Genomic DNA, 26,256 nt, shown 5'->3' with positions numbered 1-26,256 from the left:
TTTTTTTTTTTTTTTTTTGAGATGGAGTCTCACTCTGTTGCCCAGGCTGGAGTACAGTGATGCAATCTTGGCTCTCTGCAACCTTGGCCTCCTGGGTTCAAGCAATTCTCCTGCCTTAGCTTCCCAAGTAGCTGGGTCTACAGGCATATGCCAACATGTCCGGCTAATTTTTGTACTTTTAGTGGAGATGGGGTTTCACCATGTTGGCCAGGCTGGTTTCGAACTCCTGACCTCAAGTGATCTGCCTGCCTAGGACTCCCAAAGTGCTGGGATTACAGTTGTGAGCCACTGCGCCTGACCACAAGTTCTTTTTGATATCTCCAATTCCAACACTAAAAGGTTTCTCCTCACCTTCTCCATTTTTGTATTTTCCTTCTCCCATATTGAGCATTCTGGTTCCTAACAACATCAATGTAATTACTCATTTGTTTTATCCTGGCAAATTAACAGAGTACTTTCAAAATTATTAAAGCAATACTGCTATTAAAAACCTACTAAGTAAATTAAGGATTTATTTGCAGTTCATTTGGTCTCTAAAAAATATCGTACATCAGAGAACTGTGTCCAAATTTACTTGAATTAATTCGATTTTTAGATTTTTTTTCAATTTGATATGGACTTGTGACTGCTTTTTTTGTATTTGCATTCTGTGGCGTTTTTTATTTTTATTTTTTATTTTATTTTATTTTTTTGAGATAGTCTCACTCTGTCACCCAGGCTGGAGTGCAGTGATGTGATTTCAGCTCACTGTGACCTCTGCCTCCAAGGTTCAAGTGATTCTCCTGCTTCAGCCTCTCAAGTAGCTGGGACTACAGGCGTGTGCCACCACACCTGGCTAATTTTTGTATTTTTTTTTAAGTAGAGATGGGGTTTTGCCATGTTGGCCAGGCTGGTCTCGGAACTCCTGACCTCAAATGATCTGTCTGCCTTGGCTTCCCAAAGTGCTGGGATTACAGGTGTGAGCCACTATGCCCTGCCTGGATTCTGTTTATATAAAATTTCCTTTTTTCCCCATACTTTTATTTTTTTATACTCTTCATCTTTTTACATTTTATTTTAACATTAACATAGTTTCAAAAACTACTTCTCCTATGACCTGCTGGGTGTAGAGGGAAGTAAGTAATAATTAAAATATCTCTGTGTCATCATGTATAAGTTAAGTTTTTTCTAATACATAAATGAATTACTTAGCATAATAACCTTGAACATGTTTTGGGCTGAAAATACTTGGTTCAGAAATATGTTTCAGAATGTAAATAGAATTTTTCTGTCGGTTTTAAGAAACTAGCCCATGATTCTCACGTAGTAACTGTATTATTTCCTTTAGTGGAGGATTAGAGTTTTTTTTTTTTTAAACTCATGGAGTTACTAAATACCTCTTCCTCTAATTGTCATCCATAATTCTTTGAAGACCAAATGAGTTTTGATCATAGACCACTTAAAGATATTGATGCAAGACTTAAGTTCAAATGTAAATGGAATTAGTTATTATTTCCTTGCAATATCTCTGGGTTTCCTTGATTTTGTTTTTTTTTTTGGCTTTATTGAATTGCCATCCTAGCACAGCTGATCACTTTGTTCCCCTACCTTGTTTTTCTTTAGTATGCTGTTGCCAGACTAATGTTCCCTACATTAGCATTCTTATTCAATAATGGTTGCCTGTTGATGACCATGACATAAATATGATGCATCTGTATCTGGCATTCAGAATTTTTTTGCAGTCTCATCCTTCTTATCTCCAACAATTATAATCAGGAAAGCTTAATTAGCATTTATAATATCGTTGGTATTGAGAGAATGATGCACTATTTTCTGCTCTGCATTGCTATCTCCATGCAGATGTTTCCTTACCCTTTGCCACTGCAGACGTGTTCTGTTCTTTAATGGTGTCTGTTAACATCTTTTCATGAATCAATTACCATAACATGGTGGCTCATGTGCATTAGCACAAATAATTAAAACTCAGTAAAAGGGGTTTACTGTAAGGTTACTGTAGCTACGCTCGCATACCTCCAAGGACCAAAAGATTACCAGGTCTCTTAAGGACCAGACCTGAAAAATCAAGAATCAGTGCTACAGTTTCCATCTCCCTGGGCTAGTATAGCTGTATCCTTTTTTCCCCTCATCCACATTCCTGTCTTTACTGAACCACCATGATGGTCAGTCCCAATTGTATACCAGTATGAACAACTGGCAAGTTCATGTTTTACTTCAAAATCTTGAGAGAGGCTCTGATTTCTTCAGTCACAGCTGGGAGAGAGTGGAGGTCTTCGTGTGGTACCCAGAGCTCTTGAAGGGACCTTGGATGAAACCGTTTTTCTAGAAGGGGCGTTGAGGACAGAGTTTTGACAGCTTATTGGTATTGGTATCAGGACTTGCCATCTGTACTTTGTGAAAAGGTAAAGTCAACAGAAGTAGGTTGGATTCTATCAAGCCTTAGGATGATTTTATTCAAGATGAGATAGAAAATCAAATATTTTTATAATTTGGAATTTCTTCTGCCTTGAGGTATACTGTGGCAAATAAAAGAGGATTTGATAAAACTGCATTGTAGTAGATTTATATGAATTTTTATCTATTAATGAAAAAAAGATGACATGATAGAGGAAGCAGTAGCTTTATGAATAGTTGTTCCTTAGTATTTAAAAAATATTTCCTGTCCTGGATACATACTTAATTGTTATGACAGTCATCTTCTTCAGTTTTGCAGACTCCAACTGTTAGCAAAGATATTTCTACCAAGAGTCCGGAAAAGTTTAAACAATCTGGAAGCACTGATTGTTTTACAGGTAATTAAAATTGGGATAACTGGTATTTCTAAAAAATTTGAAAGATAGTTTTAATCTCACCTTTTGATAAAATGTTTGTTTTATAGAATTAAATCTAATGAATAAAATAAAGAAGAATACATTATCCAAAGCAATTTACTTAATGCAGAAAGCTCTTTTAATATTCGAGAAAGATGCAACCTCTACATCTTCATGGGAATTTTTGATGGTAACAGTATTTCATTTCTTTTTTTAATCCTGACATAAAATTTCTGTTAAAATGAATGATTCATTTTTTTTATTAAAAATAATGTGTTGACCTTAACATTTAATTATGAACTTTCAGCTTCACTGTATATAATTCATCCTGACCAGGGGAAGTAATCTGTACCTCCAGTTCTGAATTCTGAAATGAGAGATTCTCTTTTTATCAGAACTTCATGCAATCTATATGAGAAGCCAAATAGAAGGACTCAAAATGAGGGAAATTATAGAACTGGAGTGACACTTTACCAGCTTAGTGTATTCTTTACAATGGAATTAAAATTCTTAAAGTCCATTGTCTGAGGTACCTTCTCTCTTAGATGGATACTGCTAATTTATGGACCAATTCCCTTGTTGATATTTTTAATCAGGTCTCACTCTGGCCTGGAAATTCTTCTACCTTCTTGCTAATTCATTATATGTTGATTTTATGTGTTTATTTTTTGAGACAGGGTCTTACTCTGTCAACTAGGCTGGAATGCAGTGGCAGAGTCCTAGATCATTGCAGTTTTGAACTCCTGGGTTTAAATGGTCCTACTGCCTCAGCCTTCCAGTGGGTGGGACTACAGGCATGCCACCATGCCAGAATATTAAAAAAAAATTTTGGTAGAGTCAGATCCTTGCTATGGTGGCATTAGCTGAGTGAATCATGTATGAAGATGTAGAGAATAATGCTATGTCTTGGCTGATAAGAGAAGGAAAAAAGTAGGTCAAACCTAGGAGGGGGATATGGAGCTAAAGGGGTTTAATAGAGAACATTTGGCATAATAGTGTGCTAAAAATGAAGAGCCAGAACAAAGAGAAATTGAAGATAATAAGAGGGAGAGGTTAATACACAGAGCCAAGGCCCGGAGAGGATGATTTTGAAAGCACAGATAAAGGGATTCATCTTCATTGATGGGTGGGCTTCAGGGCAGCCCTGAAGCCCACCTTTTTATATAGAAGGAAAGGAGGTACAGACAGATGTAGATAAGAAAAGTTTGTTGGTGTGAAGGCAGGGAGTTGAGTTGATGCCTTCTGATATGCTTTGACTGTGTCCCTACCCAAATCTCATCTTAAATTGTAGTTCCCATAATCCCTATGTGTTGTAGGAGGGACCAGGTGTAGATAGTTGAATCATGGGGGAGGTTTCCCCCATCCTGTTCTCATGAAAGTGAGTTAGTTCTCACGAGATCTGATAGTTTAGTAAAAGACCTGCTCCTTCACTGGACACTTATTCTTCTCTCTCCTGCGGACATGTGAAGAAGGATGTGTTTGCTTCCTCTTCTGCCATGATTGTAAGTTTCCCAAGGCCTCCCCAGCCGTGCAAAACTGTGAGTCTCTTTTAAATCTCTTTTCTTTATAAATTACCCAGTATCAGGTATGTCTTTATTAGCAGTGTGATAATGAACTAATATACCTTCTTACCTGTATCGGATACAGTGGGAGGCAAGGATATCTGCCATCAATGGAGCATGAGGTTGGATAATTGAAGGGGGAAAGTAAAGATAATGTGGAGAGTGGGGAGGAATGGATGAGGGAGTTGACTCCAAGTAAAGGGACTGGCCAGCATCACCAAGTTCTAGCTGAAGTTGGAGACCATGAATTTTTAGACATCTTGGTCTGCATGGTGGTATGACATTATCCTGATGTGGTGTTTTTTTTTTGAGACGGAGTCTTGCTCTGTCGTCCAGGCTGGAGTGCAGTGGTGCCATCTTGGCTCACTGCAAGCTCCCCCTCCCGGGTTTACGCCATTCTCCTGCCTTAGCCTCCCGAGTAGCTGGGACTACAGGCACCCGCCACCTCCCCCGGCTAGTTTTTTTTTGTAGTTTTTAGTAGAGATGGGGTTTCACTGTGTTCGCCAGGATGGTCTCAATCTCCTGACTTCGTGATCCACCCGTCTTGGCCTCCCAAAGTGCTGGGATTACAGGCTTGAGCCACCGCACCTGGCCAATGTGGTGTTCTTAATGCCAGCAGAATATTTGTGACAGCAGACATTTGTGGAGGATTAGATTTTTTTTTAAAAAATGAAGGTATGAGTTAAAAGTTTATGGCTTTAAAAAGATGGATACAGATTGAGTAGGGAGGGAAGGCATGAAGGCATTTAAAGACTTGATGTCTATGGAAATATCAAGAGACTGGACATCTTTATGAGGTCAAGGACATCTGGTCAAGGACCAGAAAATGAGGGTCTGAGGGAGCTAGAAGGATAGGTGTTGAAGGTTAGAAAGTAGAATACTGAAATTCAAGATTTCTGGTATGTAGCACTTACTTGTTATCTGTCACTCTATTCATCCATCTAAGAAATAATTTCAATCCATTTAGCAATTATGTATTGAAAGTTCACTATGTGCCTGGTAGTATGCTGAGTATAGAAGTGGGGAATCTTTTATTTATTCAACAAATACTGATTTATTTGCCTTCTTTTTGTGGTTCTGCCTTTGTGGTCCCTGGATTTATTCATATAAAAATCCACTCTGTGGAGACATAGACAAGTAAATATGTGCTTTAATTGCAAGAGGGCTAGGGAAAATTAACAGGGGAGTGCCTAACTTAACAGTGGGGAATGTTTAAGGAACACATGAAGTTGAAAGCTGAAAGACAGATGGCTTGAATTTGAATACTGAAACGATACTGAGAGCCAGAAAAACAGGAGAGCAAACAGTAGAAAGGACATTCCAGGCAGAGAGAACAAATGTGCCAACGTCCCAAGGCTAGAAATGTCATAGAGTGCTTGTAGTTCTATAGGTCATTCTGTGCGACAGAAGCATAGATGCAATAAGGGTAGGAGTAGGGTGGGGGAGAGGATAGTAGCTTGGGAGACGAGAGAGGAAGTAAAGATGTGTTCATGAGAAGTCTTTTTCACCAACCTAAGAATTTTGGATGGACAGTTGCTATCAATGTTCAAGGTGAGGAAGTCTGTCCTGGGAGTGTTAGGGAAGAGCCTGGTTAAATTTGAATTTCCAGAATTTGAATGAGGAAGTTGGATGGTGGTGTTGGGTGGTATGAGATCACAAGGCCAAGTGGTGTCTGGTCTTTGTTGGAAGACTTCTGGGGTGTGTTCAGATCCATTTTCTCAGCTGATGTTTCCATAGCTATTTGCTATTGTCTAGTGCTTGGAGGACACTGGTACTTCAGTCCTATTTTTATGGCAAATAAACCTTATCTTTCTTTTAGAAATATTGGTCTCACTACTAATCTCAGGTCTTCTTAGAGCCTGAAGAGAGGTTTCCCCTTGTTTTATGATGACTGAATCTGGTCTTTGTACTGCCATAGTGTGCTGGTTCCCCTGTATGTACCTGCCTCCCACCACTGAAACTGGGGAACATTCCGGAACCGAGAAACCTAGACATCTCAAGTTTCCAGTATGGGCAGGAACATCTTCTTTGGCCACCTCTGCTCCTCAGTGGTAGTTTTTATCTAAGTGTTAAGGCTTAATGATCAGTCCCTAGGGTACTCCCTAAACAACAGTGTTACGACTCAAACATTTGGACCAGAACAAATGAAGAAGCTCACGGGTAGTGGAAGTTCTAATAAATCTTGGCTTTAATATTTCCTGAATTTATGTATTATTGTCTCCTAAATACCACTCTATTAACTATGTTAGCAGTAATTGGATTTAATTATTTTTCCTATTTCGTAGCATTTCAAGTCAAATCAGTTCTATTTGCTTTTTTTAAGGGAAAGAAGAATATGCATGTACGATTTTTTTTTTCAGAGATCTTCTCAGCTCTTTGTATGTTTTCATTTTTAAAAAATTTAAAATTTACAAAATTTCTTCTATTTTTTAAAAAGTGAAACTATTAGGCTGGGCGCGGTGGCTCACGCCTGTAATCCCAGCACTTTGGGAGGCCGAGGCGGGCGGATCACAAGGACAGGAGATCGAGACCACGGTGAAACCCCGTCTCTACTAAAATACAAAAAATGAGCCGGGCGCAGTGGCGGGCGCCTGTAGTCCCAGCTACTCAGGAGGCTGAGGCAGGAGAATGGCGTGAACCCGGAAGGCGGAGCTTGCAGTGAGCCGAGATCGCGCCACTGCACTCCAGCCTGGGAGACAGAGCGAGACTCCATCTCAAAACAAAACAAAACAAAACAAAACAAAACAAAACAAAACAAAACAAAAAGTGAAACTATTTTAATTCCAGAAAAAATTATGAGTATAATGTCCTATTAGGATAGACTCTTGAGATGCATTAAGAGGCTCTGTTTTTTATGAGGAGTCCTCTAAAGAATTTTCACCAACGAAGAACATGTCGAATATTTATTTAGAAGTCCTGAAATCTTTTATAGCCACGTCTGCTCCTCAGTGGTAGTTTTATCCAAGTGTTAAGGCTTAATGATCAGTCCTCAGGGTACTCTCCTAAACAATGATGTTATGGCTCAAATAATTGTCAAACTTTCTTTCTTTAAAGAAGACAAATAAATTTATTTCCCTTGGCAATCATTTTCAACTGGGGTGCGTTACAGAATGTTTTACAATATCATGATCTTGTAATAAAATTATCCCCAAATCAGTAATTGATGTGTCACTCGATATCATAAAAAGGTTTGAAAAAGCTGAGTCTCTTTAGAACTCTTAAATAATTCATATCCTGTCTCTGTTTTTCAGAAATTTTCTGACTCTGTGGATCTGGATAATCTCATCAGGTGTCTGTTTTATTTCTAATCAATTAAGATGGACCAATTTGTTCCCACAAATGAGGGACAAACCTTTGATAATAACTCATTAGCTTTCCAAGTGAGATGACTTGGAATTTTTTTAAATTATGGGGATTAATTTTTCCATTTTCTTGTCTTGGTTATTTGACCTCTGGAAGTCCATTTTGGCTTTTTATATGTTACTCCATAGGGTTATATTAAAGGATTGCACCTAGGATCCATACTGGATGTCCTTGATCTACTTCTGGTCAAATATAGTATTCATCATGTGGCTTATGTCATTGCTCTTAGTCCACTAACAGAACATTCAGTGTCTTTGCAGATGTAATTTCTCATAGGAAAGAGGCAGAAATGCTCCTCCATCCAAGTGCTGGGGATTTCGAAGATGCTGTTGTTTTCTGTACGGCATCCATTTCCCCTTCCAAACTCATCTTTTGAGGATTTCTTTTTCCCCATCAGATGTAATCAGGTGGGACTGGTCCTCAAAAGGAAGACTAGTGATGCCAGCTGGGCCAGTTGACTGCTCCTTCCAGTCTTGAGTAGAGGGATACAAAGACTAAAAGACCTTAGTTTTGTACACCCTAATGTAGAAAATTATTGCTTAGGACAGTAAGTTTGTCTTCTCTAAGGAAATTTTGGCAATTCATCCATTCTGATAGCTGTGTTCCGATTACACCATTATAACTGGGTTTTGTAGACCCTCCTTCCTCTCAGGGGCTACTTTTGTCATAAGCCAGGTTTTCCAGTTGTTTCTCTTTCAAAGAAACCCAACTGTTTCATCTAATTTTCTGCTAGTACTGTTTGTAGGAACCTAAACAAATCTGTAGTTGAGATGATGTCAACAATTCCAAATTCCACTCTAAGCAAAGGAGCATTATGATTTAGCAGGTTATTATTTATAATCAACGCAGAATCTAATTTATGGTACCATTTTGGACCAGAACTAATGAAGAAACTCAGGGGTATTAGCAGTTCTAATAACCCCTGGCTTTAATATTTCCTGAATTTATGTCTTGATATCCCCTAAATACCAGTCTATTAACTATATTAGCAGTAGTTGGATTTAATTATTTTTCCTATTTTGTAGCATTTCAAGTCAAATCAATTCTATCTGATTTTTTTTTAGGGGAGAAGAATATACATTGGCTTTTAAAAAATTACTTTTATTTTTATTTATTTATGAGACAGGGTCTTGCTCTGTCAGCCTGGCTGCAGTGCAGTGGTGTGCATGGCTCTGCCTCAACCTCCTGGGTTCAGCCATTGTCCCACCTCAGCCTCCTGAGTAGCTAGGACCACAGGCCCGTGCTACCATGCCTGGCTGTTTGTATTTTTTTTTGTAGAGATGGGGTTTCGTGATGTTGCCCAGCATGGTCTCAAAATCTTGGGCTCAAGCAATCCGCTTTCCTCCGTCTCCCAAAGTGCTGGGACTACAGGCATGAGCCACTGTGCCCAGCCTCAGCTGTTTGTAATTGTGTGCTCAAGTCTTTGTTTTTTTTTTTTTTTAATCAAAGAGCCAACTTCTCATTCTGACCCCTCCTCTTATAAGGCCATGTTTTGACTCCCAGGCTTCAAACTGCTAACAGAATATTTAGCATATCTACATTTTGGATTTTTTTTCTCTTTTAAGTGATTTAAGGGTATTACATAGGAAACTTCATCCAGGTTGCCTTTCCAAACTTCTTTTAAATTAGTTTTTTATTAAAACAAGATAACATAGTGGTTAGGAGTATAAGGGTCTTGGATTAGAGTTCTGGTTCTACCACTGATTAGCTGTATGACCTGTAAAGTTATTTATGCTCTTGTAAGATTCAATTTCTTCATCTGTGAAACAGGGATTCTTGGGAGGATTCAGTGCAATGATGCATATAAAATGCTTAGTGTCTGGAACAGAATAAGCAGTCAATGTTAACCATTATTATTATTATTACTCTGCTTTTCATTCTGTTTTGTCATATCAGAACTATTATTATTTCTCTTTCACTTTAAGCACTCTGAGACATTCTGTTTGAGCTACTTTTTGGTGCTTTAGATATATTTTCCTCCATCAGACTATACATTTCTTTCTGTATTTTCTCTTAGATTTATCTTATTACTTGTACATTTTATTCTAAGCAATATTCCTTCTCAGGATTCTTGGATATGACTTAATCTACTTTTCATCTTTTTCTGCAATGTACATTATAATGTTGAGAACCCAGAATATACCTCAGGGAGGTCTACCAGATACATAGGAAATATGGCACTTTATCATTCTAGTCCTGTGACAGTTGTTTACATATGTCCTGTTTCATCTGTGAAACAGGGATTCTTGGGAGGATTCAGTGCAATGATGCATATAAAATGCTTAGTGTCTGGAACAGAATAAGCAGTCAATGTTAACCATTATTATTATTATTACTCTAGGTTTTGCAATTGTAATAGTTTGGTATTCTAGAGCATTGCTATTATAGACAACATTCAGGTCCATGTTGATAATACTTCCTCATAACTAAGTAGTGTTGGTTTCATGGGAATTTTTCCTTCTTGATTTTTTTGGGGGATTTTCTGATGTTATTTCTAGTTCTTCAACTAGAAAATAGTTGAAGAACCCCTTAAAAGCCCCAGGCACTTTCTCATAAACAAAATCTTATTAGCAGCTCAATGAATTGGCTCTCTTATATTAGGATTCTAGTTTTTAACTAGCATTAGGGTTTGCCTTGAATTCTGTTATGGAATTTATCTGATTTACCTAAATCAAGGGCTTTGTTATAAACTTGTTTTGTTACCATTCACTAAAACTTTAATACTTCTGTTAACCGATTTCAAATTGGGCCATAGGATCTGAGTTAGGACTCTAAAGTTAAAATTGATCAAGAGCCAATCAGAACATTTTAAAGATGCCATCTTAAAAGACACTATAATAAAGATCACCCTTCTCTTTCATAATTTTGTGTGTCTTATATTCCAAACACATCGATTGAACTTAAAGAGATAAATAAAGCACTGTCCTTCCTGCCAAGACACTCAATGTTTAGAGGGTGTGGACAGTCAAGTACAGAGGTAACATATTATGTAATACCTGCTAAAATAAAGATACTATGTAATGAAGGGAATGACTTATTTAAATACATGGACTAACTAGAAGATGTCAGAGGAGGTGATATTTGTGTGGATCTTAAAGCAGAGAAGAGGACATGAGATGCTCCAGAAATAGGGAATTGCATGGGCAATTCCGAGGTGTGAAATAACAGCATTTTAGGAAATGAGTGATTTTTTTTTATGGTTGCAGAGGTTAAGTTGGACAGAGAAGTAGGTATGAAAGAGGGAAAGAGTAGAAAGGGGGATAAGGCTAGAAAATATAGTCATGATCAGAATGAAAAGGGCTTTGGAAAAGTTTGCACTTTATCTGGCAAGTATTAGAGGAGCCATTGAAGGACTAGAAGACTGGAGATTGAAGAGACTAGAAAGAGACTGGGAGAAAGGCAGGAGGGAAAAGGAGATTTACTCGCCTGAATCTGTGGTTCCCAGTTCTTGCTGTACTTTGGAATTATCCTTGGTGTTTGTAAATAATACAGATGTTCAAGCCCCACTCCTGGAAATGTCTATTTCGGGGTAGAAATGGACCATTCTGATTTTTAAATAAACTTCATGGATGATACTGATCAACAGCCCAGTTGAGAAATGTCTTTGTTATAGCCATGGCAGAACACAGAAAGTTTTTTACCCCAGTTGGATTCATTGATGTGCAGAAAGAAGATGCAAGAATTAAGTCAGAAGGTGCTAGTATTCAACTGGTTCACTGAATCAGGAACTACCAAGGCAAATTTTGAGATCAAATTTGGACCCCAGAGAGGCTGGCTGGTCAGTGGAGATGGGGGCCAAAGGCAGTCTGCTTGAATATAAGAGCCAGTGGGCCAGTGCTGCTGATACATTTTACAGGCTCCAAACATAATCCCGAGGAAGGATATGTGTCCAAATTTTCAAGGGAAGTGGGGACACTGGTCTCCTTTCCTTGTGTTGCATAATTTTTCCTTAGGCTGATTTTGTCTGTCTTATGTAACCTGAAATATCTTGGTCTCTACAGCCTGTGATACAAATGAATATACATTAATATTTAATGTTCAAAATATAATAGCATTTTATCTCCTTTCTGTTCAGGTAGGACTTTCTTCCCTCAAAGTTTTTTCCACAGCTACTGGGGAAATCCACTCATCTTTTCTGTCTCTGGCCTCTTCCTCATCAAGGCTCTTACCTTTTGTTGCCCTTCAAGGGAGTCCTGTTCTGTGGTACATTCGTCCCCTCAGGGAGCCAAAGCTGTGCTGTTGTCTGTGGAAGAGGGTGAAGAGGGAATGAGCCTCTGCCTAGCCCTGTGCTGATTGTGTGCTCTGGATCTAACTGGCTCTCTTACGGCCTTTTATGACGTTGCTCCCTCACCATCTGGCCCTGACCTTTTTGTCCATCCATTTGTTATAATTTCTAAAAATCGGTTTGGTTGAATGAGTGAAAAAGTGGAGGCAATGGAGGACACTGATGTCATCCTGTCTCCTTGATTCATTCATTCAATGATTCAAACAGTTACACTGATACCTACTATGTGTATATAAATGAGCTTTTAGGTCTAAATACTGAAGGACTGATATACAGACTCTAGAAACATGGTTACCATGTAACACATCCCTTCCCATACAAAGGAATGATTGTCTTTGCAGATACCTAAGATTCTTGACCTGCATATGCAGAAAGATTTCTCAAGGCCTCCTGGCACTGAACAAATGGAATTAAAAAACTATTCATCATCACAGATAGATTTTAATCACGATTAATGATTTTAGACCTTAACGTCAGCCATTTCCAATAAAAAATAAAAATGAGAAGTTAATTATGATCTCAATTTCGGCCAGCCTTCATTATTTTAGAAAAATAATATGTGATGCTGCAGTTTTATAATCTCTGCTTCTACAGGGAGCTGGTTTCCTCACTCAGCTTTAAATATGACTCCAACACATACTCAGATCCTGTCTCCAGTTTTTTACCTTCTCTTTTGAGCTTGAGGCTCAGGTTTCTAATTGGAAACTTCAGCCTCAGAATGTCTTCTGTAGGAGAAACAGCACAGATTTTTTCTGTCAGAGTGAAATACATTTGAAATTTGGTCCACTGACATGTTGTCTTTTCGTTTCCAGTATCTCTTCTCTTATGTTTGTTGAATTTACTAGAACTTCCAGAATAAAATGGAATAGTGGCATTCTTTCTGGCTTTTATTGATAATTCTATTAGTGCTTCATTCTTAGCACTAAGAGGGCCATTTTGTGCTAGTAATATTTTGGTTATTGGCTAAAATTAATACTTTAAAATAATGCTAAAAAAAGCTTTCGTAACCCTTTTTATTGACTTAAAAAAAATCTGTTAATGAATGGCTAAAAAAATGTGTTGAAATGTCTTTTGGCCATTGAGCACTATGATCATGGTTTTTTCTGTTTATCATTTAATTTATGGATATATTAAATTACTATTTATATGCTTCCTAATATTAAACTGTCCTTGCATTCCTGGGAAAAGACAATATTATTATAGTTCATTATTTTGTTAGTATATTGTTAGAGTAAATGTATTAGTGTTTTATGTATTTTATTTAAGATGTTTGCATTTGTATTTGTGAAATGACTAGTCTGTGTTTTATATATAGTCATTTTCAGACTGTTATTGAAGTTAAAACAGTTTTGTAACATTATTTGAGAGGATATGTGTTTCTCTCTGTATTTGGAAACATTTAAAATGGCATAGGAATGATCAGTTCTTTGAGATTTAAAGTATTTTGTTTATGAACTCATTTGAGCCTGACACTTTTATATGAAACAATTTTTGGATAACATTTCCAGTTTCTTTGAACATTATTATTTCTATATTTAGGTTCCTGCTTTTTGAGTCAGTTTGCTGATTTTGTATTTTCATCCCTAATGACTAATGACTTTGAACATCTTTTCATGTGCTTATTGGCTATTTGTGTCTTTTTTGGATAAATGTGTATTCAGATTCTTTGCCTATATTTTAAAGGAGTTATTTGCATTTTTATTATTGAGTTGTAACAATTCTCAGTTATAACAGTGCATATAAGTGCTGAATACAAGTCTTTTATCAGATACATGATTTGAAAACATTTTCTCCCATTCTGTAGGCTGTCTTTTCACTTTCTTGATGGTATCTTTTGAAACACAAATGTTTTTGATTTTGATGAAGTCTACCTTATCTACTTTTTCCTTTGTCAGTGTGCTTTTGGCGTTCCAGAACACTTAAAATGAAAGAGTAATAATAATAATAGTTCTGATATGGCAAAACAGAATGTTCCAGAGTGCTTAAAGTGAAAGAAAGAGGAGGAGTAGTAGTAATCATAATTATAATCATAATGTCTGACACTTATTGACTGCTTACTCGGTTCCAAATACTAAGCATTTTAAATGCATCATTGTATTGAATCTTCCAAACACCATTGCGTAACTCAAGGTCACAAAGATTTGGTCATATATTTTCTTCTAAGAGTTTTATAATTTTAGCTCTTACATCTGAATGTATATTTCATTTTAAGTTAATATTTGTCTATGGTGTGAAGTAGGAGTTGAACTTTATTCTTTTGCATATAGTGTTCAATTGTCCCAGCAGCATTTGTTGAAAAGACTGTTCTTTCTTTATCAACACTTCAATTTTAATCTTTACATGGGTTTTTACTTAGAGCTCAGTTTGAGTCTTTGCCTTTTAATTTAATTTAAAAGGAAGTATAACCCATTTACATGTATTATTATTATTGCTTATGTATTTAGCCCTACTTTTGAAATGTTATTTAGGTCTGATTTTTATATCTCTCTTTTGTTTTATGTGTCATTTCTCTGTGCATAACCTTTTTAAAAAGTGGATGCTTTTCCGTCAGCCTCATGGAATATGTTTTTTCTATTTTATTTCTTCTTGCTGATAGAAAGAAACTCTCAATAATATTTATTTCATAAACCACATATACCAATATTCTTATTATTTGAGAGTCACACTTTAGCTGAATTAGGGTAGGTGTGTAATTCATCAGCATAAATGCAGATGATTGTGGTATGAACCTTTTAGGGAAAATGAAATATAATGGTAGATATTCAGAAGGTTCAATTTAGAAATGTAATGTCTCATATTCATGTATGATAATAATGATAAACATATAAGATATATAAATATAATGCCATTGGTGAGCATGATTAACCTTATTTAGTAGGCATCTTTTACTTTTGCAAAGTCATTAAATAGTTGTAATATATATGTATATATTTGAGCCTCTGAGGCTTGAAAACTGCATATAAAAGATAACATTGTTTAACATCACTAGAATTCTATAAATGTAAATAAAGTTCAAGCTCTTGACGTGTATTTTTCTATTTTCATATTTCATTATAGGAAGCATGTTCTTTAATTGAAAGGATTGAAGCTGAACAAAATGCCCTATATTCCTATCAGAAATATTTGGAAAGTTCAAAAAGAAAGAAAAGCAGAGTCCCTCCTCCACCTATCCTGCTGTCTCGAACTCATTGTTCTGTGACACTCAAACCTGCTCCATTTACTTCAGAGGTTAAGGTATGGTGTCCAATATTATTTTTGCCTCATGCAAAGCAACATAAGTACTTTTATGACTACCGCGATTCATACTTTGATTGCTTTTAGGAACTGGATAGTCTTATTCATAAGCACTGAACACTGGATTAATACTCCAATGTCTTATCTATACTTAGTTTCTTCATGACAGCCCCTTATGCTGTTATATTTGTGATATGCTCTGTATTGCATTGCTATACCCAAATATATTGTTAGGAGAAACAGTAGAGAAACACTTCCTTGTAAGTATCTTTGTCACCATGACACACCATATGCTGACATCCTCGTGTACTCAAGATGGAAGTCTCACTTGAAGTGGAATCAGACATTTGAAGAGGGTAGAAGTTACTTCAGAGTCAGTGATGGTTATGAGGCAGCAGAGTGTGGAAATTGGGAGGTGATGAGTCTAGAGGTTCTGTCCAAAGTCCTTCCAAGTAACTGTAGATTCTTTCAACACAAACAAAGGACAACTCCAACCGTATTATAAACCATACATCTTTGTGCATTTATTGGAGGATGAACTTTTTCTCCCATCCCTCATACCTCAGAACTCGGCCTATATGTGACTAAAAGTTGAGATTAAGTTTCTTCACAAGAATTTAGTTCTAATTTATGTTTTACAAACTACACTTTCCTCTTTGGGATGATCAACAACATGCTCTTTGATGTTACATAAAAATAAAGTTTTATCTTTGATTCTCTTTAGGATATTCTGCTTGAAGTTTTGTCAACTTGGTATAGTAGAGAGAACACAGGCTTTGGAGTCAGACAGATTTAGGTTTGTAATTCTAGCTCCAACCTTTCCTGGAAGTCTGACCTTAGGAAAGCTAAATACATTTTCTGAGGGTTTTATTTTTTGCATTTGTAAAGTGTGTTTACTGTGAAAATTAAATGAGATAATGTATAATATTCTTGGCATATTAACTGATATCTTCCCACTTAATTGTATGATATGTAAGTAGTAAAGCTTACGCAAAACAAGTAATGGGCTGAGCACGGTGGCTCAAGCCTGTAATCCCAGTACTTTGGGAGGCTGAGGCAGGCAGATTACCTGAGGCCAGGGGTTTGAGACCATCCTGGCCAACATGGTGAAACCCCGTCCCTACTAAAAATATGAAAAATTAGCTGGGCGTTTTGGTGGGCACCTGTAATCCCAGCTACTCAGGAGTCTGAGGCAGGAGAATTGCTTGAACCTGGGAGGTGGAGGTTGCAGTGAGCCGAGATCACACCACCACATTCCAGCCTGGGAGACAGAACGAAACACCATCTAAAAAAAAAAAAAAAGTAATCAAGTGATGGACTGTGATTACATTATTTGATGATTTTTTTTTGTGGATTCTGTCCAATGAGCATTTATTGAGTTTCTATAGTTGTCAAGCTCTGTGCAAGGTAATTGAGGTATTAAGGTAAATATGGATTAAATGTGCTTGCATACTTTGAGGAGCTTCAGATAAATGACAAATGGACATCAGTGAGAACTGATAACCACCTTCATAGTGCTTTATAGTTGGGAGAGGAGGGGAATAGAAGTGACATTCATCTTATACCTAACTGTGCTATGATAGATGGATTATTGCTATTGATAGTGGTTTTAAAGTTAAACTTTGGATTTTTGGAATCTGTTTAAGAATAGAGCTTCACTGATTTGGAACATTAGTACAGAACTAAGACCACGTGCTTTACTAAGAGTTTTTGTTTGCTTTTATTCAAATATTTGGATTTCTTTAACCAAAATCTTATTCTTTATGTACTTCAATTTAATGATTAGTTGATTTCATTTCATAATTCTTGGAAATAGGAAGATATAAGAGTCTCATATTTGGTCTGTAGTTTTAGGACTCATCAATGAGCACATTATAGGAAGTTTATGTGTATTATGTACATTTAGAGTTCCAGGAAATTATCACCATCTGTTACCTTCTCATCAGCACTAGATGGTGCTATGGGCTTAAAGAAGTTTTCTGGTTTGAGGCTTTAGCCATCTTTTGTTTTCTCAAAATCTCTTGTTGAGGCATTTATTTCATTAAAATCTACTTTTGTAGTTGAAAATGCTAATGTTATTTATATTACGTATAAACTCTTCTAAAGTTATTGCTGATTTGTTCATGATGTCTCTACCCTTATGTAGATTCTAATTACACATTGTTTCTTAGAGCTGCACAAACTAATGTCTTCATCTGTGGAACAAAATAAAATATAAAGCTTGCTTGTAAAATGCTTTTAGAGAGAATTTTACCCTCCAAATTCTGTTTTGTATAATAGAACTTGGAGCAATAATGATGTAAGTCATAGAACATAGTCTTTCTGCCTTTTTTCTTCTTTGAAAATAGTATCTTTTGCATGGGAAATCAAAGGAAGTTAGTTTTACATTTTTTTTTTCTGAGATTCATCTTATTATTATTATTTTTTACCCTACCCTCCAGCTTCAGGTTCTTTCTGTGTTCTCTTTGTCCTGTTCTGCCTTTGACTAGCGCTTTTTAATCAGTTGTGCATATCACAATCACCTGAGAAATATTCTTTGGAAATACAAAGATTCAGAAACTTGCATCAGAAATTCTAATTCATTGAAGCTAGATAGGCTTGGGTATCTGTAATTTACAAAAATGGTTGATTCTGTACAAATTTGTATTTTAAATAAGGATTCTGGAGCACAGTCAGTGTTGAGAACCACTTGTGTCAATTGGATATGGTTAGTATTTTTCTGTTGACCTGGAGGAAAGAGTAGCAGGCACAAGCTGTAAGAGGTACTTGTATTTAGAGACAATTGTATTTTTTTTAGAGACAATTGTATTTTTCCTTCTTTCCAGCTTGCCTTGTAGTTTAGGAGTTGCCTCTGGGAAGAAGGTAATGACACAGCCATCACCCCTACGACCCCCAGCAGTATGGCTCGTTCATAATACTACCCCGTCAAGTGTCACTTAGCTCCCTTTTCTCTATAGGGAGAATAGTTCATTCCAATAATGAATCTTCATTATCTTGACACCTCGGCAAAAGGATCATTGTCTAACTATTTAATCAAGGTTAAGTTTAGCTGTTTCTGTGGGATTTATATTTTGTGTTTGATTTATGTCTAATGTTTAAAGTATAAAATTAAGCTAAATATAAAAATTATCAAAGTAATATCATGTTTCAGAAAATATATAAATTGGAGGAAAAAATGGACCCATTATCTACCTGTTATCTTACCATTTTGTCATCCAAATCCTACTGCTGTTCTTATTTAGGGGTGTTTTCTTCCAGACTTTTCATATGTATTTTATATTTTATTTAAAATACTATATTTTAGTATCTTGCTTCTCTTTCCACTTGCTTTTTTTGGTCATACATTGTCATGTAAAATATGAAATTCATTTGAGTGTTAATCTTTTTTTTTTTTTTTTAACATCAAGACTAAGTCATTTTAGGAGTCAACCCCTGCCACTCTCTGTCTGATCTTGGGCAAAGTTATTTAATGTCTCTGCATCTCCATTTCCTGTGAAGCAAAATGATAATAGTAATCCCATATCATAGAGTTGTGTATATTAGAAAATATCTGTAAATTCCCTAACAGTACTTAGCAGTAGGAACTGTTCAATTAATGGTGGTTAAAATAATTAATAATGAATAATATTTTAGTCTTAATTGTCTCAGTAAACTAGCTAAGGTTACTTGTACTCTTTAAAGATTAAACCTAAGTATATTTGTAAACTTTGATTTCATGTTTTAAAACTTGAATCATTACATTCTTATTTAGAAAAGTATTTTTTTGCTACATTGATGTAAAAGAATGCCTTTTAAACAGGCTCATTTTTCTCCTCGGCAGGTCTCCTGGTACTGCATTTTGGGTTGCAAAGCAGAAGGAAGTTATGGAAAAGTACGGCTAAACAATAATCATCTCCCAAATTCAGGAGAAGCGGTACGTCAAATTAAATGTCAGGAAATCTTACTGAAGCCTTATTAATGATAATTACATTTTTTAATGAAGTCATTGTTTTGGTGAATCTCTCTAAGTTCCACTTGAATCATAACTAAAATCCAACAGTGAAAGAAAAGTTTTTTTTTTTTTTTAAATAGAAGGTTTACTTAATTGTATTTTAAAAGTCATGTTATTTTAATTTTCCATGTATAACTTGAAATATGTTTTTCTTAATAGATACCAGCTGATGGTAAAAGCATTTTTGAAGTGAAAGGTTTGGAAACCAATGAAAAGTATGTATTTGCAGTTGCTGCCTATTCTAACAGTGGAAAGCTTGTCGGTGGTGCTATTGGGGAGACAACTAAACCAATTCTGGTTTATCCACCTCTTTCTACTATTACTGCTCGGATGTTCCTGACACAGGTAGAATAGATTTCTGCTATTTTTTTCCACTGTGTTTTTTTCCATTAAGCAGTTATGAAGTAATTTCTGATAGAAATAAAAATCACAGCAGATATTCTACAGCTCCTATAACACATATTTTCCATCGCTACAGTTTTGTCTCATAAAATATGAATCATTCCTTCTCTTCTTAGTAAATTTGCTTTTTGACAATAACATTTTTTCCCTGGATTACAAATGTAACACATATATATTAATTTTAGAAATGCTGGAAAATACTGAAATGCATAAAGAGGAAAATAAATGTTATCTGTTATCCTATCATCCAGAGTAGCAGAGTTCTTCCCCTGGGGCAATTTTGTCAATGTCTGGAGAAATTTTCAGTTGTCACTAACTAGAGGGGTGCTAGTTGCATCTAGTGAGTAGAGGCCAGGGAGGCTGATAAACACCCTGCAATGTACAGGATAGCCCCCATAGCAAATAATTATCCAGCATAAAATGTCAGTGGTGTCAAGACTGAGAAACCCTATTCCAGAGATATCCTTTTATTTTTGTGTATCTATCTGCCTATCTATTTATCTAGCTAATTAGTGTGTATATATATATATATATGCACACGTGTATATGAATTTATGTACAATGTATAATTTAAATCATAGTATACATATTATTTTACATCCTGATATTTTCACTTAACATATAATTGACATTTCTCTATTCCATTAAGTATTCTTCCAAAACATAATTTTTAATGGTTCCATGGTATTGAATCTTATGGATATATAATAGTTTGCTAAACATCTGGATACTTTCCAGTCTTTTGCTGTTATATACAAAGCTATGATGCTCAACTTTGTTAGTAAATCTTTACCTACGTCCATGATTACTTTCTTAGGGTAAATTTATAAAAGTAAAACTTCTGGATCAGTAGAGGCAGAGAGACCTGAGTTCAAATTCCAGCTCTTCACACTAGCCATGTGATAGTGGACAAGTAATTTTCATCTGTGAAGCAGGAGTAGCAGTAGTAGCTACTTCCCAGAGGTATAATGAGTATTAAATGGAATTATGCCTGGCAAATATTTAATGGTAGCAGTTATTGCACAGTAGGCACTGAATAAATAGTATTGTTTTTAGTTAGGGATATGCTCATGAATTAATGTTTTTTGTCGAAATAGTTGTTGCCTGACTTAAAACATGTCCCCAGTGAAGAGGATGCTAGGAAGAGTGACTCATTGACCTAGGTCTCAAGTATCTAATTTTAAGCCTATTGTTGGCTGTAGGCTGATGGCTTTTCTAAATTTTGTCATATTTCTATTCTATTTTTCTTTTAATAGTTGATTAATATTATAAGCTAAGATCTTAGTGGCATTTTATGTCGTATTTTTCAAAGAAAATTAAATTGAGAGAATTACTGGGATTTGTCTAGTATTGGTTTAGCGTGTCATACTGGCTCATGGTTTTCTGATGGTTTGATATCTTTGGAATCTAATATATTCCCTAATTTGCAATGATGGAGTTATTGTGAGGAACTGAATATTTCATCAAGGCCTAATTTTTCTCCAGGGAGTGGTTTGACTCTTGGGCTTAATTTGGCAGAACTTTCATTGAAAGTTAATAAAACTAAGTCAGAGCTATACTGCTGGGATAATGAGAAGTGTCATGAAGTAATGACCTGTGTTTCTTTACTGACACTATATTTGCAGTTCTGTAGTTTATTTATGATAGTTTATGCGTATTCTGTCTCATAATGTTAAGTGGCTAAAGCAAAGCTTTCTCACTTATTAAACCCCCTTAATTTACAACTTAAATGTAAGCTTTTAAGTTTCAACAAGTTAATGTACCTCTATTTTGTAAGTGCAATCTAATTTTCATGAGAGTGGCTAGTTTCTAGTTTCAGGACAGTTCTTTTTCTTTAAAACATATTATTATAAATAATTGATAGTAAAGCATGGAGACATTCCACTAAGTGCCTGTGATTAACTTGGCTTTTGGGACTTTAGGTTGTACTTTTTACTCAGCAATATTCTGTAAATATTAATACAATCAAGTGAATCTGTACTAGGCTTTCCCTAAATGTAGGAGGCTATTAGTTTAGTGTATCTGGAAATTTTTTTTGAGGAAACTTTTTGAATTATATATTTTCTGTGTCTATTTTCTCTTCTTTTTAGACTATTTCTTTTTATTCCTCCTTGTTAAGTAGAAAATGACTAGATAATATGATATAAATGTAGAAGAGTAGAAATCTGTGAGCAAGATTCTGATCTTGACCTTGGAGACTGATTTTAGGCAAATTGTTTGGTCTCAATTTTCCTATCTGTAAAATGGATGTAAGACAAAACGCCATATTCTAGTGAATTGTTGAACTACCAGATCAAGTAGTGAGTGGGCACAATGGCTTACTGAGATAAGGAAAGGAGGAATATCATTTATTTAAAAACTACTGTGTACCAGGCACTTAAAATTTATTATTCCACTTATTATAATAACTCCATGAGGTGGTATGATTACTTTTATTTTATAGTTGAGGGAACAGATTAATTTAATCCTTCCTCTGCCAAACCCACTGTATCCCTAAAAGGTTGTCTCAGGGAGGTTAAGAAATGTACCCAAGGTTGCTCAGGTAGCAGATGTCAAGCCTGACACTTGGCTCATGCCTTTCGACTACTCTGTCCAGGTTCCAGGAAGTCACATACTGGACACCTAACATGTACCAAGTCTTCTAGAGCCTGCATCTCTCCAATCTGTTAAGTGACCCTCTGCTCCTTAGAGAGCTCCTCTTCTCTTTAACCCTCTTCCCTCCCTTTCACTGTCTTTACTTCTTCCTCTCTCAATTTCCTTTTTATTCTCTCCCTGTGTTGGTGTTAATCAGCAGGTCTTCATGATCTGTGTTGGCAGTAGAGTTTGATGTTGGAACATGAATGCTTTGTCAGCAATCACGATGGTGGCAGGTGAAGGGAAAATGAAGTTCACACGACTCCCACTTTGTATGTGAATTCATTAAAACCCATTATTAATCAAAATCCCTTTTATTAATAATGATTTGTCTTTTGTCTATTTTATTTTTTATTCAGATAAAAAAAATAGGCTCAGCATGGTGGCTCAACGCCTGTAATCCCAGCACGTCAGGAAGCTGAGGGAGGCAGATTGCTTGAGCTCAGGAGTTCAAGACCAGCCTGGGCAACATGGTGAAACCCTGTCTCTATTAAAAATACGAAAATTAGCCAGACATGGTGGCATGCACCTGTAATCCCAGCTACTTAGGAGGCTGAGGCGGGAGGATTACTTGGGCCCAGGAGGTGGAGGTTGCAGTGAGCCAAGATCATGCCACTGCATTTCAGCCTGGGTGACAGAGCGAGACCCTGTCTTAAAAACAACAACAGCAACAGCAACAAAAATAGTTTTAACTCTTCTTTTCCCTCTCATCCTCTAACTGAATATTACCACTCTTTCCACTCATCTATTTATGGATGAATCATTTAGTCAATGTTTATCTTGTACCAGGTTATATGCTAGATGTCATCACTTCATCCTTTGAAATATGTTTTTTTTTTTTTTTAATCAATCTCATTACGATGACAGTAATACTTGTTTAGATAATTCTGACTTATGGTTTCAGTTAAAACCCTGATTGCAAGTCATGGAACCAGCTCAGCTTGGGGTAATGCAGCTAGGCCCTGGGAATGCAGCAGAGTCCAGGCAGCTCTAGGTCTCATACTTCTGGTTCTTCCTATATGTCTGCTTTCTTGTATTTTTCTCTAAACATTGGCTTTCGTTACTTCTCCATCTTTGGAGGAAAGATGGCAGTTCCTGAGTTTTTATATATCACTCAATTTCAGCTATAAATGGAGATCAGCTCACTGGCCTCTAATTGTGGCTCCAAACTCCTGGGAAAGAGAATGTGATTGGCTCACCTAGCATAATAAAGAGTGTGATCCCTCCTTTTTTTTTTTTTTTTTTTTTGAGATGGTCTTACTTTGTTGCCAAGGCTGGAATGCCCTGATCTCATTTTGGTGTTTAACAACTGACTTGTGACTTGTTTTACTTTTATTGACTTGTTTTTATTATTTATTTATTTTTCTTTGAGATGGAGTCTCACTCTGTTGCCCAGGCTGGAGTGCAGTGGTGCGATTGTGGCTCACTGCACCCTCTGCCTCCTGAGTTCAAGCGGTTCTGCCTCAGCCTCCTTTGTGGCTGGGATTATAGGCATGTGCCGTCACACCTGGCTAATTTTTGTATTTTTAGAAGAGATAGATTTCATCATGTTGGTTGAGAACCTCAGGGCTTTTGCTCTAGCTGTTCCTTCTGCAAATGCTCTTACCCCAGAGATCCAGTCCATCATCTTTAAGTTTCTGCTTAAATCTCACCTTCCTTGATCACCCTATTTAATGTTGTAATCTATCTTCCATTCCCCCACTTCACAGACCTAAGGCTGGTCTCGAACTCCTGACCTCAGGTGATCTGCCCACATTGGCCTCCCAAAATGCTGGGATTACAGGCATGAGTCACAGTGCCTGGCTGTGACTTGCCCTTCTTTTTGCCTTTGGCCCCACATCTGGGCAGGATGATAAGAAGGCCTATGAGCTCACCTTCTCATTTTGTGACAGCAGGAAATTTAAACCTTCCAGTCAGCATGGACTTTCCCCAGTCCTATCTCTCAACTTCTATGAAGGCCCAACCTGCTTTCTCCCTCTGCTTTGCCCAAGCCAGTCCAGACAGGCTTGTGCCTGTTAAGCTTTCCCAAGAAGTCCCTTGTGTGAGTAATATACTTTCTCTCAAATTTTCCTGCTGTGTGGAGTGTCATCAATCTTAACATGAGAATGTAACTTTGGATGGGGGCCTATCTTGCTTTGCAGCGGAGTCTCTAAAACACCCAACTTGAGTCAGGCACTCACTCTGGCCCTGTCAACCCTGTTATAGTCTAGTACAACTGCTGGGTGTCCTTCTCTATGGGTGGAGGGATATTATCAGCAAAAGAGGATTTTTAAATTAATTTGACACATTATCTGAGGGCTTACTCTGTGCCAGGCGTTGCCCAGGTTAGTGACTCTAAAACTTGAGTGCACATAGGAATGACTTGGAGTACTGGTTAAGTAGATTGCTGGGTCCCACTGCCAGAGTTTATGATTCACTAGACCTGAGTTTGGGTCTGGGAATTTGCGTTTCTAACAAGTTCCTGGGTGATGCTGATGGCCCAGGGACCATGCTATGAGAACTGCTGTTCCAAGCAACATGAACAGAATGCCATGGTAGGAGACAGGTAATAAACAATGACCACAGTAAACAAGTGAATTATCTAGTATTTCAGAAGATAATGCTATGGAAAAACCAAGTGGAGTATGTAAAACGAATTAGAAATGTGAAGTGGGTGAATGGAAGGTAGATTACAATACTAAATAGGGTGATCAAGGAAGGTGAGATTTAAGCAGAGACTTGAAGGAGATGAGGGAATGGCTCTCTGGGAGAAGAGCATTTGCAGAAGGAACAGCTAGAGCAAAAGCCCTAAGGTTTTCAAAAGTGTACCTGGTATGCTTGATAAACAGCAGGAGGCTTGTGTGGCTGGGGCAGAGGGACCCAGGGGAGCTAAGAGGTGACTGGGTAGATGGAGAGCAGATCATGAAAAGACTTCCAGGGCATTACAGGGACTTTGGCTTTTGACTTGAGTGAAGTGGACAGTGATTGGACAGTTTGGAGTAGTGGTATGATGTAATGTGACTCTTGTTTTTAAAGGTTCACCCTGGCTGCTACATTGGAAATAGACCATAAGTGGGTAGAGTGGCAGCACCATCCACTACTGTAACCCAGTGAGAAGTGAAGGTGGCTTGGTCAGTGTGGTAGTAGTTGATGTGGTGAGAAGTAGTCAGTGTCTGGACATTTTTGAAGGAGGAGCTAACAGGAGTCCGTAAAGAGAAAAATAAAAGATGACCCTAAGGTGTTATCTGACCAACTGAAAGGACAGAGTTGACATCAACTGCGTTAGGGAAGGCTGTGGGTGGTGGAGGTTCGGGGGAATGGGAGATCAGTTCAGTTCGAGGCATGTTGAGGTAAGGTGTTTAGTGTATATGGAGAGAATTGTTGAGTAGTCAGTTAGATGTATAAATCTGGAATTTGGGGAAGGGGTCTGGGCAGGAGAGGGATTTGAAGGTGATAAAACTATGGGACTAAGTGGTATCAATAAGAAATGAAGGTAGACAGAAAAGAGGAGCAGTTCAAAGAGTGAACCCTCGGGCATACCAATATAAAGAGGTCGAGGAAAAGAAGTAAAAGGAAAACCAAGAGTGGAGTTCGGGAAGCCAAGCCAAGGTCAGGCATCAAAGAGGATGTACTTTGTACATCTACTGTACTTCATTATTTCATTCGTCTTTTAGTGTTTCTTTCTCATTTTAATTCAGCCCCTCTAAAATCTGTTCTGCACATCATTACCAGGACCAGATTAACCATTTCTGAACATGCTTATATCATGGCACTCCTTTGTTAAAGAAACCTCACAAAACCTCATGATTTTATAAACCTTAGTTTTATCACGGTATCTTTTCTTGTTTTGCACTGTTAACTGATTGAACAGATAACATTATTTTAAAAAGGATACTTTTACAAGAAAAGAACAGTTAATTATAGTTGCACCAACACTCTTACACATCATCTGTTATTGCTTTCCATGATAAACCTTAATAATTATATATTTTAATTATA

General features: G+C 36.8%; 1 protein-coding gene across 1 annotated transcript in view; it reads left to right on the top strand.

The window, feature by feature from the left end:
• CFAP54 (cilia and flagella associated protein 54) overlaps nt 1–26,256 on the top strand; it is a 374,000-nt gene that overhangs the window by 71,367 nt on the left and 276,377 nt on the right. Inside the window, 5 exon segments of the mRNA XM_017893969.1 lie at nt 2,703–2,789; nt 2,876–2,997; nt 15,075–15,251; nt 19,072–19,164; nt 19,402–19,587. Of these exon segments, the coding sequence (XP_017749458.1) occupies nt 2,703–2,789; nt 2,876–2,997; nt 15,075–15,251; nt 19,072–19,164; nt 19,402–19,587 (665 nt within the window).

The sequence above is a fragment of the Rhinopithecus bieti genome, unplaced genomic scaffold, assembly GCF_001698545.2.
Source record: "Rhinopithecus bieti isolate Rb0 unplaced genomic scaffold, ASM169854v2 scaffold_23405, whole genome shotgun sequence".
Taxonomy (NCBI): Eukaryota; Metazoa; Chordata; class Mammalia; order Primates; family Cercopithecidae; genus Rhinopithecus; species Rhinopithecus bieti.
Note: the sequence above shows the minus strand (reverse complement) of the source record. Positions and strands in the feature narration are given on the sequence as shown.